This window comes from Saccopteryx bilineata, chromosome 2, assembly GCF_036850765.1.
Source record: "Saccopteryx bilineata isolate mSacBil1 chromosome 2, mSacBil1_pri_phased_curated, whole genome shotgun sequence".
NCBI lineage: Eukaryota > Metazoa > Chordata > Mammalia > Chiroptera > Emballonuridae > Saccopteryx > Saccopteryx bilineata.
Window position 1 is genome coordinate 309,179,954 of NC_089491.1, and position 14,643 is coordinate 309,194,596.

A 14,643-nucleotide genomic window follows, 5' to 3' on the forward strand; every position below is an offset into this window, starting at 1 on the left:
ATGAGTTAGAACAAAAAGTACATTATTATAGAACTCTCTATCTTCGACCTTTATACTATATTTTCTTTCCCCTTTGCTTCCTCCATTCAGAAAAGTTCTTTTTAAAAATTTCCAAATTTCCTCAGGTAAGGAGGGAAGCCCTCGGACCTTACTCAAGGCAGGTTCCATGAATGGCTGAGGATCCCTGGAAAGGTTAAGAGTGATCATTGTGATAGTGGTCATCTTTGGGTCAAGAGCCCAGGAAAAATCAAAGACAGGGTGTAGGGTAGGAAAAGATCTGGGAATAATGATGCTAGAGAGGTTGTGTTTCCTACGACCTGTGTTTTCTTGAAACTATTCATAAGCCACATCAAGCAGAAGCCTTGGTGATCCCCATATGTATCTTCTCATTTAGCGAATAAAGAATCAAACTCATGGGGGTAAAACAAGTTTCTTAGCATGACATAGCCGGTAAGTGGTGGAGGGCAGACCAGAACCTGCATCTTCTGACCCCTCACTTCCTAGTTACCACTACAATTTACAAGCTAGTTGCATCATACTGGCCAACTCAAGCAGTTGGTAAACTTACCCACTGGGTCAAATCCTGCCAGCTACATGGTTTTATAAATAAAATTTTATTGGAACACTTCTATGTTTGTTTACATATTGTCCATGGCTCCTTTTTTCTTGCAAAAACGGCAGAAATAAATAGTTGAAACAGAGACCATATGATCCAAATCTTAAAATGTTTGATATTGGGACCGTTACAGAAAAAAGTTTGATGACCCTTGGCCTAGTCCTGTCACTTCTTGTCTCATTTTGTTTTTACCTACCTACTGCTCTGTGCCTGTTCCTTCATGTACAGTCACCACAATTTTCCTTTTCCCCACACCTCATCTCATACCTGATCTATCTTCACCCACAAGCCCATGACATACATAAAACTTCAATGCGTTGAGAGGTGGATCTGTCAGCTCCATTTAGAGATTCATGGTTCACAGAGCATATGATGTTCGCCCCATCATCCTCCCGGGTAACCTGGAATGTTACTGAGCTGCTCACGGTGAAGGTTTTCCCATTGGGATCTTCCTGTATTCGGGTTGGTTCTCCTAGAGTGCAGAAACACACACACACACACATACACACACACACAAAGTGAGCCCTAACATACAGATATTGTGTGGGCCCCACTGTAGACATACAGATGGTGAGTTTCAACTTAGACAAACTTAAGAAATTGTGAAATGGGTATGTACACACATGCATTCATGTGTGCACAGAATATCTGTCATTCTCACTTTTCTCTTCTCTATCATGCCTTGTGTGCACTTACACAGACATATAAAAAGATATGCCTCCCTCTCTCCTTTCCTCCCCCCATCACCACCTCCTCCGGTGAGCCAAGGGCAGGAGAAACTTACCGTGGAGCTCTTGTTCACCCTTCCACCATGTGAGATGAGCTGCAGGTTTGCTCCCAGAAGACTGACAATTTAGGGTGGTTGTCTCCTTTTCCCGTAATGATGACTTGTAGCCAGTGATTATGGGCTTCTGTGGGATTCCTACCATGCATAGGAGACAGCCAGAATATAAAGAAAAGGCCATGAGGTTACACTCAGCTCTCGGCTGAGATGGCATCTCTGGGGGACAGAATACCTAGGTCCTGCTTTGGTATAAAAATTTGGAGGGAGGAGGCATGGTAGTGGGGAGATATACCACTCCTGAGACACGATATGTGACTTGACACCCCAGAGCACAACTAGGTGGCCACAGAAACAGTGTGAAGCTCAGGGAAGCACAGAAGAAAATTGAAATATAGGATAAAATATAGAATGAGAGCACGTAGGCAACTGGGGTACTGAACTTAGACATTATAATCATACACTGCATGCACATCTCATGTTTCCCTCATACAGTCTTGGGGGGTAGATGGAATAGACATTATCATCCTTCTGTTGCAGGTTAGGAAATTCAGTTCAGAGAGAATAAGAGATCTGTTACAGAGCACACAGTAAGTAGAGGAGAAATGATCAGAGATCAGTGCACTTTGTATTTTGTCCCATTGCAAAGAAAATAGACTGAAGTATTCCAAAAGGCTTGGAGTCTTGCCTGGCTCTAGGCTTCTTCAGGGACCCATCTAGGGAGACTTGTTTGCACAGAAGCATGCTGCAGTGACACTGGGGTTTAGGAGCCTCACCCAGCACAGTGATGAGGGACTTGGCGGTTCTCACAGGCATAGTGAAGATGGAGCAGGTGTACTCGCCCTCGTCCGCTAGGGCCACGTTGCTGATGCTGATGCTGAGCTCATGGGGTGTGGATTTAACCAGCTGAATCCGATTATCTCGAAGGGCTGGGGGGGGGGATAAAAAATGGGAAGCAAGGCTTTTACCAGCACCTTTCATGTTTATCTTCAATCCCAGGGTAACTTTTTGCAGGGAAAGGGTTGAGTGTGATTTGGACCGGGGAAAAATCTGCTCCTGAGTTTGAGCAGTCTTTAGGGTACTGAGTCACTTTCCTAAGGCACTGGGCACAGTGACCTCAGCGACACACAGAAAATTAGTTTGGACCTCAGCTGCTTCCTTATGAGACACATAGGTCAACACTGACATCAGCTGTCTCATACTGCTGCATTTGGGTCAAGTCACCCCAGGACCTCATAAGACCATGCATGCACTAGGTCAGAACTGCAACAATGAAGTTTCCCTGAAACTAGTTGAGGAGCCCATGGCTTGAAGTTTCCTCAAACAGCCATATTTCTGCATGTCTCAGCCTCTGGACTACAGGGACATTTTCCTTCAGTGCTGCAATCCCCTTCCCCAGACTATGGTTCCCACAAAGAGAGATAACTCTACCTCTCTTTTCCCCAAAATAAAGGGTCTGTTGAGCAGGGTTAGACCACTGCAGGGATGAGTCCTCATGGTCTTTCACTTGACACTTGAGCACCACGGTGCCACCAGCCACCACCGTCTCATCAGATGTCCAGGGCTGACTGTCTGCAGGAGTAGAATTGGGTTAGTTTCTTGAGCAAGCCCTAGACCCGTACCCATTTCTGGGCCAAAGTTCACTTCTTTTAATTCAGACCATCCAAGGTCCAGATGTCTGTTTCTCTTAATGCATCATAGGGGAAGGATCAGGAGGAAAGAACAGAAGTGGTGGTAAGGGGGGGCCTTTTTTCTTCCTGTTTTGAATACACAGAAAAACAGTCATTTGTTGAATGTTTGTGTAATAAACTGAAATGGCTATGAACACTTAGAAGAATAAAGGATCTCCAAATCTACACATGTCATGCCATCAATACTGCTCACAAACATGAGGGGATATTTCAAAATGAATATGAAGTGATGAAATATCCCCTCATGTTTGTGAGCACTGCATATCTTTTCGGGTAGAGTTCTACCATTCACTTTTGGAAACACACATATGTACCTCTCATTCCATATTTTGCCTTCCTGCCACCACCTGCCTATATGAGTAAGAACAGGAGAAGCAGTTGTGACTAATAACTGAAAACTAAAAGTGAGCAGAAGGCCAGGCCAGTCCTTGGATTGCACATTCATGTACACAAGAGGTAGCTGATAAAACTTCAAAACATACAAACAAAAAGATTTTTAAAAACCAAAAACATATTGACGCAGACTCTTTCATTCATCAGCTCCCTTAACATGTTTCTTCAGTGTTAGTTCTACCTACCTCCCAGCACAAACCCAGTCACCATCCTGGTGCTAAAGAGCAAAGAATTAAAGCTTTCCCTTTGGTGTGATGGAAATATGTTGTCTAATCCTTCTCTCCTTAGTCAAATTAAACAAACAAACAAAAAATACTAATAAAGCATCATATGGACGAGCCACTGGGATCTCAAATGTGCCTTCTTGTCAGGCATAGTTGTGAGTCCCTTCATCTATGTGACACTTGCTTCATTCTCCCAGGATTATTGCTCCATTTTCCTCAAAGTATTGCTTCTGATTCCCAGTGTTGATTCCCTCATCTTCAGGACTGGCTTTCTGTGACCCGAAAGCACTGACCTTCACATAACTAAAAAACCAACACCTTCCAGCTCTGATTCTGAAACATCCACAGTATTTTTTTCTATGGTGCTAAATTACTTAACCAGCATTATTCTCCTCTGAATAGAAAGCCAAGAAACATATTACTTGCATACCCTATTTAAGTAACTTAGACAATCCCTACGCTCCCTATGGCACTGACCTTACCCCTTCCCTGTCTGCTTATTCCTTTTCTTCTTGGTCACCACAGTTCCATCTCCAACATGCAATGAGCACTCCTGGCAGAGAAGGTGCCCTGAGGAGTAAAGGCGGCATGTGCTGGAGTTGATATCAATGCTTAGCATAGTTGTCTTCAAATTGAAGCACTAGTTTTTAGTGTTTAGAATCATAAAAATTAGAATTGAAAGAGGTCTTAAGGATTATGGAATCCAATTCCTTCATTTTACTGATGTAGACAATGAGGCAATGGAAGTGGAGTTTTTGCCTAAAAAGATCATTCTACCTATCAGTGATTCTTGTTAAGACTAGAACTTTATTCTTCTGACTCTCAACGCAGGATTTATTTAATTGGAATGCCTCTCAAGTAATCATCTAATAAGAATTAACACTATATACAGTTTTGAGATGAATGAGGCAGAGACTGATCTGACAGAGTAAATTTGAGAGTGATACATTTCTTCAATATCTCAATGGAAGGTTTAGGAAGGTTTTCATTTCCTACTAGCTATATACCAATTTTTGAGTAGTAATCCCATTGTCCCTGCCTGGTTCCTTATAAAGACTTTTACCTTAACTATGTCTTCTAGGACTTCACTATTCTTGGAATCATTTTACTTTTAGAGAAAGGTGTAGGGGATACAGAGGTCTTTGTACTGGAGTAAGGGAAGAAGAAGTATGTGCTAGAGATGTTGGTCTAGAACTAAGAACTACGATGTCAGATGGAAAGGAAGGGAGTAAAACACAGGGTGAAGAAGGTCACATGAGTGGGAGATGATGTGAAGATGATTGAGGGCACTGAGTACACTGAGATGAGGAGTCCTGGATTCTCACCTTGACTGACCAGCATGTCAGGACTGCTCCAGCCTGTGGAGCTGATGGCCTCGTCGAGTGGAGCCAGAGTTCCCAGCTCCAAATCCTGCTCTTGCCAGTAGCCTGGGGAGAGAATCTCCATCAAGGATGAGCCCTACATATATGTTGCTGCAGTTTGGGATCTATATTTTCATTGTTGGAGGTAGGGGAGAGGCAGGCCCCTGTAAAAAGTAGGTTCACCAGAATACACAGGAGAAAGTGGGTTTCTCACAAATAAAAGAGAGATTAACGAAAGTATGTTAAAAAGGAAGTGAACTCTTCCTCCCAAGGGGTGAATTAAAGGAGGATGCTAAATTTTACCATTGAATCATATCATGATAGAGCCAAAAGAGATCCTGGGGTCATCTGGTCCCATTATCCCACTTCACAGGTGAGTATAATGAAGCATATAAAGGTAAAACATGGTATGGTAGAGGTTATCACAGAGAAAATGAAAGATAACCAAAGACTTCATTCCTTATCTAGGATTCTCTCTGCTACACTCTCTTAGCTACTAAAATAATGACAAGTTTAATAATTAGAAAATACTTTCACATTAATATTTTTAATAAACCTGTAAAATCAGCATTCAGATATTATCATTACTACTTTGCAGTGTGGGAACAGAATGAAGTGACTTGCCCAAGATCATATAAATAGAAGAACACAGACTGGATGTTAAATGCCTGATCCAAATTCAAATCTCTACTTTTTTCAGGTTAAGACCCTACTACTGAAGACAGACAACAAGGGTGAGGGCAGAAGTTGCCCCCACCCTTCCCAGATTGTTACCTTCTTTTGGGTGCTCAAATTCTCAAGTTTTCCTCCTTTACCCTCAGTCCAATTGCCCTTTACATCACTGACTTTGCTTGCTCCTCTGGCACAACAAATCTCTTTCTAGCATGTAGCCCATAAACCATTTTGTGACTGCACAGTGTCAAGGGCCTATTTCCCCAATTCAACCGGAAAGGGTAGAGGGACAAAGAAAGAGGCCAAAGACATCTTTTCATGGCCTCCGCCATAAGCTCAGAAGTAGCCAATCACGTGCGCAAAATTCAGTGTGGTCATCGGCTGCTGAGCAGAGTTCCGACCTGTTAACTTGTCTCGACCCAAGCTCCAGCATGATTTCAGTTGTTGCAGCATGCTGGTTTGAGAGACCAGTGGGGAAAGTGGGTGGGAGAGAAATGAAGCAGAAGGGGGCACTGGGACCTAGAGAATGGGTAGGGGTTACTGTGGGGAGAGGCACAGTGGCAGGGGCGAGAGACAAAAAGAGAAAGTGGCATATGGGTTTAGGGTCCAAGGAGAAGAAACGGGAGACGGACAGAAATGCTGAATCAGAAAGGAAAGAGGGGAGAAGGGAAGAAGGATAGGGAGAAATGAGGGGAGAGTTAGAGAGATCTTTGCTTCTGGATAGGGCTCTAAGAGAGTTTCAGGGGCTTGCAGGCCTTCATGGAGATGCCGCCCTCTCTGGAGTTCCTCACAGACATGCTCTTGGAGATTTAGAAATTACTCTGTACTAAACAGAAGTGTTAATTCCCAAATGAGAAGGGGAGTAAAATAGAGAAAACAGAAAATTGGTAGAGGTGGCCTGTAGAGGACAGGGCTCTCCTAGGAGTAGAGACCCTCCGGGGGTTCCAGGTTCTCACCCTGCTGCCTTCTGTGCACATCAAGGATGGAGGCAAGCTGAAGTTGATGAGTGCTTCAGGTTGTTGTTTTTTCAGGTTGTGTGTCTGTGGGTGTGCTGCTTAAACACATAGTAGGAAGCCAAATGTTTGTGCTCAAGTTTGGAATGGTGGATTGGAAGTGAGGAGCCAGAGGATCGATGCTCAGCGCCCAGTACCACTCAAATGAACAGAGGAAATAGCCATCTCATACACTGGCATAGGACTTCGAGTTTGCAGAGGTTATTTTCAACCATAAATCCACTGAATGTCAAAACAACCTTGAGAGATAAGCTACCAAATATAATCACTTTTTAGAGATGAGGTTTAGAAAGGTTCAGGGACTTACCTAAAGGCACCTAAAAAGACACCTCTCAAGGATTCTTTCTCTGGTGGTGCTCTCAAAACTTTTCAACAGCTCCTTTTTCTTATATCATTTCAACCTATTATATTGCAATTTACTTGTTTATCTATGTCTCCTCATATAGACCTTGAGCTGTTTGAATAAGGTCTTACCTTATTCATCTCTGTATCTTTAGCATTTAGCTCATAGTGGGTTCTCAGTACATTTAATTGGTCTAGTAATGCATTCCGCTGCAATTGGCATTGTGCTATGTCTATTCCTAATCAGGCAGTGTGTATTCTGTCCAACAGCATGAATTTGGTCTTTACTCTTCTTTCATCTGTGCTTCCCCCCCCCCACGCATTATCAATTTTGTTCTCCTTGCTTACATTCTTTTCATCCCTTCCCTATCTCTGCATTTTGCTCACTTTTTTTTTTTCCTGCATAGGATGAATAAGTGAAATGGTGATGTAGGTCATTCAAACCAAAGAAAATTGTTTAGGTAAAGGAACTGAAAATAAACAAATTATCTTCAATAAGTGGCATATTTGTAATATGCTTGGTATATTGTCTCTATAGGCTTATAGGGAACTCTGGTTTGTATTGTTTTAAAAATTGCTTAAGAAGTAGCTGTTTCATTTTCCCCTATGGGGTGACAAATTGCACACCTGTGATGATAAATTCTGGATGGCCACTCCCAGGGGAACAGATGAGTGATGATTCTATTAACAAAAACATGAATAAGTAGAAAAAATTATTACCTGGGTTGTGGAAGTCTAGTGCCTTTTTTATTTTTATTTTATTTTTCTTGTGGGAGAGACAGAGAGAGTCAGAGAGAGAGGGACAGATAGGGACAGACAGACAGGAACAGAGAAAGATGAGAAACATCAATTCTTTGTTGTGGTTCCTTAGTTGTTTATTGATTGATTCCTCATATGTGCCTTGACTGGAGGGCTACAGCAGACCAAGAGACCCCTTGCTCGAGCCAGCGACCTTGGGCTCAAGCTGGTGAGCCTTGCTCAAACCAGATGAGCTCTCACTCAAGCTGGCAACCTCGGAGTCTTGAACCTGGGTCCTCCACATCCCAGTCTAATGCTCTATCCATTGCGCCACCACCCGGCCAGGCTCTAGTGCCTTTTTTAGATTTATATAGGTTTTGCCATTCATTTATGACATCAGCACGATTTCATCAATTGATTCAGACTAGAAAGGATAACTTAAGAATACTCTGAAGGGACTATATGGACTTTGAAGTGGAAATAGTAAAATTCTTCTCAGATGGGGTCCTTAGAAGGAAAAGCAGACATTGAAACCACAGAACCTTTAGTGAAGGAGGACCCTCACAGAGCTAAATAGATAAAGAGAGATCTGGTCACATTGGTCATATTGTTTTCTTGCTCAGACGCCTTCACTACTTCCCTTTAGCTACAGATTATATCCAGATTTGTTAGTCTGGCCTTTAAAATTTTATACAGTCTAATGCCTTTCAGCTTTGTCTTTTCTTTATTTCACTCACCCCATATCCCAGATAGTTGACTATTGGGAATTGTTTCTGTAACCCCTTTGCTTTCTTACATTCATTCCCTATTTTACAGTAACTGTTGAGAAGGCCCTTCACCCATCTTCGCACATCTAAGCCCTCCCTATTCATCCTTAAGGCTTATCTTCAGTGGCATCTCCTTCCAAAAGTCTTCCCTAATTGTTCCAGGTGAAAACAATTTCTCATTTCTCTGAGTTACAATACTTTTTCTAGCTTCCCTAAATTATTCATCACTGTACTTTGTACTGCACTTTTGGCTTCTTTCCAAAGTTATACAGATCATGCAGGTAGGGTTGATATCTGATTCATTTTTATATCCAGTACTGGTACTAATGCAGCATGTTACACATAAAAAGTGCTTAATAAATATTTATTTAATAAATGAAACAAAGGCTGAGCGTCTTCTATTGTGAGAAATAGGCTCATCATCTGTCAGTAAAGAGGCAACAGCAAATGAAACAGGGTAAGAACAAACAGGCCAAGGAAGAGGGTCACCTATCCAGAGGCTGAAAAGCCCTAGAAGTCTACAAGATGGTGGCAATTAATATTTATCAATCGCTCTCTGTGTTTCAAGATCCAACTTAGATGTTCTATATTGATTACTTCAGAACATCTTTTTTTTAAAAACTCATTTTAGAGAGGAGAGAGAGTGAGGGAGGGGGGGAGAGAGAGAGAGAAAGAGAGAGAGGGAGAGAGAAAAAGAGAGAGAGAGAGAGAAGGGGAGGAGCAGGAAGCATCAACTCCCGTATGTACCTTGACCAGACAAGTGCAGGGTTTCAAACCTGTGACCTCAGCATTCCAGGTTGATGCTTTATGCACTGTGCCACCACAGGTCAGGCCCAGAACAACCATTTTAATAAGTATTATTATGCACATGTTAAGGATGAGGTAACTAAGACTCAGAAACTGACTAAGGCTCAGGGAAGCTAAGTAACTCATCTATATGATGGATTCAGTAAGTATGATGGGACAGGTTTTAAACTTAGATCTCTCTGGCCTGACATGTGTGGTACAGTGGATAAAGCATTGACCTGGAATCCTGAGGGCGCCAGTTCTAAACCTTGGGTTTACATGGTCAAAGCACATAGGAGAATCAACTACTAGGAGTTGATGCTTTCTGATCCTCTCCCCCTGTCTATCCTCTCTTTAAAAATAATGAATAAAATATTTTTTTCTTATTATTGAGACGCAGGGAAGCAGACAGACTCCCACATGCACTCTGACCCCAATCCACCTGGCAGGCCCCCTACCAGGCGATGCTCTCTGCCCATCTGGGGCCATTGTTCTGTTGCCAGCAACTGAACTATTTTAACGCTGAGACAAAGCCATGGAGCCATTCTCAGCAGCTGGGGTCAACTTGCTCAAACCTATCGAGTCATGGCTGCAGGAAGGGGTGAGAGAGAGAGAGAGAGAGAGAGAGAGAGAGAGAGAGAGAGAGAGAAAGAGAGAGAGAAAGAGAGAGAGAAAAGGGGGGAGGGTGGAGAAGCCGATGGTCACTTCTCCTGTGTGCCCTGGCCAGGAATTGAACCTAGGACTTCCACACACTAGGCTGATGCTCTATTGCTGAGCCAATCAGCCTGGGCCAATAAAATCCTTTTACAAAAAAAACTTAGATCTCTCTGACCACAAAGCTCAACCTTTCTTAACATTTTCACTATACTACCTTCTTTTGCAGAGCATGTATTTTGTGTCTGGTAGTTGGCTGGGGTTGTAAGGGGAAGATTACTTTCTGTATTGCTGGCCAGGGGTGGCCCACCTACATAGTATTCACAACACTCACCTACAATGTAATTTAAAAAAACCAGAAAGCTATAGCAAGTAGGAATTGGGTGCTTGTAGTGGAGGTGGTGATGGTGCTGCTGCTGGTGGTGGTGTGATTTGTACCCACTCTTACATTTTTTATTGGGTTTCTTAATATATCTTCATCTAATCCTTTGGGGGATGTTTTGTAAATTCTTAAAAGCTTTACAATGTGAGACTCTTCAGTTAATAAAGCTAAAGATCTGTCCAGTTAGAAGCAATGGAATCACCTTGTATTTTCATAGCACTCTAGCATCTATGCTAAAAACTAACATTACCTTCCTGTTTGCTCTCAGTTGTCTTGGAGGTTCTTAATTCTTGGTTTATTTACCCATGGGTTTTAGTATATTTAGGATTCCCAGCATTTTAAAGGACAAGATAGCCCTTTCACTCACTAACTTCCTTCTGATTGATTGTTCATGTTGAGAGTAGCAGAGATGGGAACTGGAAACTTACTAATGTGCCTCCCTCGAGCATACATTGGCACCTGTGATAAAGCTGTTCACTTATCACTCAGGATCTTGCACATAGTAAGTGCTCAATAAATATTTATTGAATAAATGAATGACTCAAATGAATAAAAATGTATTATGTCTCTAATTTAAGTGATGCTACTAGGGAAGTCTACGTGCCAGTATAAACTCTGACTGCTTGGTTTTAATATCTTCATTGCCCTGTCTGTTTTGGGAAGCTAAGGCACATTGGCCTTAGGGTTCCTGATCGCAGGTGCACATGTAGGATGGTGGGGCAAGGGGACCGAACTCTCCCAAATAACCGCTGCTGTCCTTGCTAGAACTTGGGTCTAGAACCCCACCTTACCGAGTAAAGAAAATCAGCTCCCTGAATAAGAGCTGATGGTGATGGTGATGATGATGATGATTCAGCACTTCTCTAACTTCGGTATTAAAAATACTCTTCATCCCAGCCTACTTATTTCTTATGACTACTGTGACAAGTGGGTGGAGGAGTGTTATCTCCATGGGAAAAATACGCCGACAGCTGTGGCCCAGATTACTGAAGGGACCCACTTTTTTTTTTGAAGGGACCCACTTTTAAAATGGTTTACCCACTCCCATGCACAGGTGGGTTCCCTGGCCAGAGATTTTATTCTAATTCTTCCCTGACCTCAGACACATAGTAAATTCTTGTGTCATACACTTAAAAAAAAAAAAAAAACTTTAACAAAATCATAATCAGATTTTAGCTCCTGAAACTTTTCTTGATGCCCAGAGCCAGTACCAGCTGAGTTTTGATTTAGGCAAAAACTCCAAGATTTTGAAAGTCGCTTTGACTTGAGAGACTTCTGACTTCAGAGCATAAAACCCTGATCAAAAAAACCTCAACTTTCTTCAGTTGCTCTTGGGATGCCAGAGATTACACAACTCCTATGAAGTCATGCTGTAGTTCCTTAGTCTAAGATTTTGAGGGCCTGAAATATTCCTTTCTTCTCTCCATTCCTTTGTAACTTTGCCTTTCCTTAAGCTCCCGATTCCTTGATATCCTCAGTATTACAGTGCAATCAGACAAAAGTTGGGGCCACAGAGGTGGGAGTTAATCTGTAATCTGGGGTTACCTTTCTTTTCAGAGATTCTCTGTGAATTTCCTTCTCTTTCTGATGCTTTTCAGGGATGGAGCTGTGCTGCCTCATAGGCAGCAGGTGCAGGCATCCCCAAACTACGGCCCCGCGGGCTGCATGTGGCCCCCTGAAACCATTTATACAGCTCCCGCCGCACTTCCGGAAAGGGGCACCTCTTTCACTGGTGGTCAGTGAGAGGAGCACTGTATGTGGCGGCCCCCCAATGGTCTGAGGGACAGTGAACTGACCCCCTGTGTAAAAAGTTTGGGGACTCCTGTTTCTTGCTTAGCTCAGATATGCTCTAGCTCACATTTACTTCAGAACTCCAAAACTCAGTTATGCTTCTGCTGCCTGCCGCCTCCCTGAGCGAGGCCTTCTGTCCAGCCTGCTGCCCCTCCACCCTCTTTCTGGCTGGATTGCTGAGCTCTTGCTTCTCCTTGTTCCCTCCCTCCATTGTTCTTTCTGTCACTGTCTGTTTTTTTTCTCCTGGAGTCTTATTTGTCCACTTCCTCCTTGTTTCCATCAGCCTCTTGGGCCTAAAGTCACTACTCTCAGCTTTGCTTTATTCTCCCAGGAGGCTTACAGGAAATAAGTGAAAACATGTAGTAACTAGAGGTGGGAACAGTAGCTTCACTCTAAGAAGTTCCTAACATGCTGATTAGTCCTGTAGCTTGGAAGAGCATGGCTAAGAGATCTAGGATTGATATAACCTACATTGTTAGATGGTCCAAGATTTAAGTTTGAAAGGGACCAATGTGGACTCACACAGGTTTATTATTGCACATCGGCAGACACCTTTTGGTTCCATCCTAATTAGGTTGTTGCAAATGAAAAGCTTTGTTTCCTAGGCTTGGAATGGTATGTGGCTTAGCTTCTCCAGGTCGAATGAGGAGAAGGGGACCTTTCTGGTAGTTGGTTAGCTTGCCTGTGGAGACTGGGGAAAAAAAATTACTCCAATTTTAATATGTCATGAATAAAAATATTTGTATATTTCCTTAAACCCTGCAATGAATTTGCATGTCTGATCATTTTTCTCCTAACCATTAATGGCCAAATACGGTTATTTTAAAGATCTTTTTGATTCTACCAGACAAGATGGAAGTGACATGTTTCTGAATGTTTATTACCAAAGTTCAATAACTTCTCTCCTCTTTCTGTTACACCTCATTCCTCCCAAAATATTTCCCTCTCTGTGATTCTTAGAAGCATAAACTTTTAGAGTTGACAAGAGCCTTAAGTAGCATCAAGTGCAGCCCTCTTAATTTAAAGATGAAAAACTAAGGTTCAAAGAGGTTTCAGAACTTGAGTACAGTCACACAGGCAGCTGATGGGAGCTGTGGTTATAACCTGATCACCTGTAATCATTGTCACTTGATAGCAGGTCTTTGTACTAGCTAATTCAAAGGTTAAGTTTCCATTTAGTGTGATTTTACTTGCAATGACATCCTCCTTTTCTACTCCACATCTCCCTGTGTATGGTAGTGAGGAACCCCAGGACCTTAGACTTCAGGGGAAGTGACTCTAATAAATGCTGGGCAGAATCCCTGAAGATGTCAAGAAACACATCTTCACAAACTTCAGGGCCTTATGGGCAGATTTCAGTTCTTATAAAAGAGGAGGCCAAGGGGCAGAAGCCACTTCCATGACCTTAGGAATTAAAAAGGATGATTATGAGAACAGGCTCTGTGTGTGTGTGTGTGTGTGTGTGTGTGTGTGTGTGTGTGTGTGTGTGTACACACGTGCATGTGCGCCGGCATCTGTCTGGTACAGAGCTATAGGGATGCTAACCTGATTGTGAAGTGGGAGACAGACTGGAAGAGATAAAAAAGAGCATGTCCTGCTCTTGAGCTAGAGAGAGAAAAAATCTGGAGGCAGAGGGGGCTTGCTGTAGGCTGAGGGGAGCCGTGAAAGACTTAGTTAAGATTCTGAGGAGCAGAGACTGAGAAGTTGGAGGTAGAGAAGGAGGTGGGGACAGCTGTTGCTTTGATTTGATACTGATTCAGTGTTATCCATGCATTAGTACTGGGCTTGCCATCTGTAAAACAAGGCCATCTGTAGCCAATACTATGTTGTAGCAAGAACTGCAATTGGGAAAAAAATGGAAGGGGAACCTATCCCCAAAGAGCCTCTTCCTAGCCTTAGCTTCTTGCTTCTAGGACTGAGCATCTAGCGTTCTGTACCAAGGCTGGTAGAGGAGACAAGACAGAGCGAAGGGATGGCTCAGTAAGTGCTTCTGGAAGAACAGGGGTCTGATTCTAATAATTTGTTTCTCAGGTAAGCCTCTGAGGCCAGCCATGAAATCACTCCTATGACCAATAGTTCTGAGACATTTTAGGAGTGTCCATCTGACCACTCCCTCATTTTCCTTCCCACCATGCTCACACACTCAGAAATCAGGACCAGAATGACCTGGGATCTGCAATCTAATGCAATAGAAAGTCAAAAGACCAGACTTTATCTGAAGTTTTAGATGTCCCTTGAACCACATGCCATGTATTTATACCCTTTGCTAAATTTATCTTGCTGCTTTCACATATGTGTAATAGAACTGGATAAAATCCACCCTTTGCCCCCCCCCCAAACTTAGGAAGTACTTGGAAAGGAAGCATGTCAGAGTGGAGTAAAATGAAAGTAGAATTCAGTGCTCATTGGAAAATAGGTTTAGCTATGGGAAA

General features: G+C 42.7%; 1 protein-coding gene across 2 annotated transcripts in view; it reads right to left on the minus strand.

Moving 5' to 3' along the window:
• Positions 1–14,643, minus strand: part of CADM3 (cell adhesion molecule 3) — a 32,225-nt gene that overhangs the window by 7,272 nt on the left and 10,310 nt on the right. The window contains exons 2-6 of one of the 2 annotated variants that reach the window (XM_066261697.1): positions 5,031–5,132; positions 2,829–2,969; positions 2,174–2,326; positions 1,401–1,538; positions 918–1,088 (exon numbers count right to left, since the gene is read on the minus strand). In XM_066261697.1, the coding sequence (XP_066117794.1) occupies positions 918–1,088; positions 1,401–1,538; positions 2,174–2,326; positions 2,829–2,969; positions 5,031–5,132 (705 nt within the window). The remainder of the gene's footprint in view (positions 1–917; positions 1,089–1,400; positions 1,539–2,173; positions 2,327–2,828; positions 2,970–5,030; positions 5,133–14,643) is intronic. The other variant, XM_066261698.1, reaches the window with a different exon arrangement.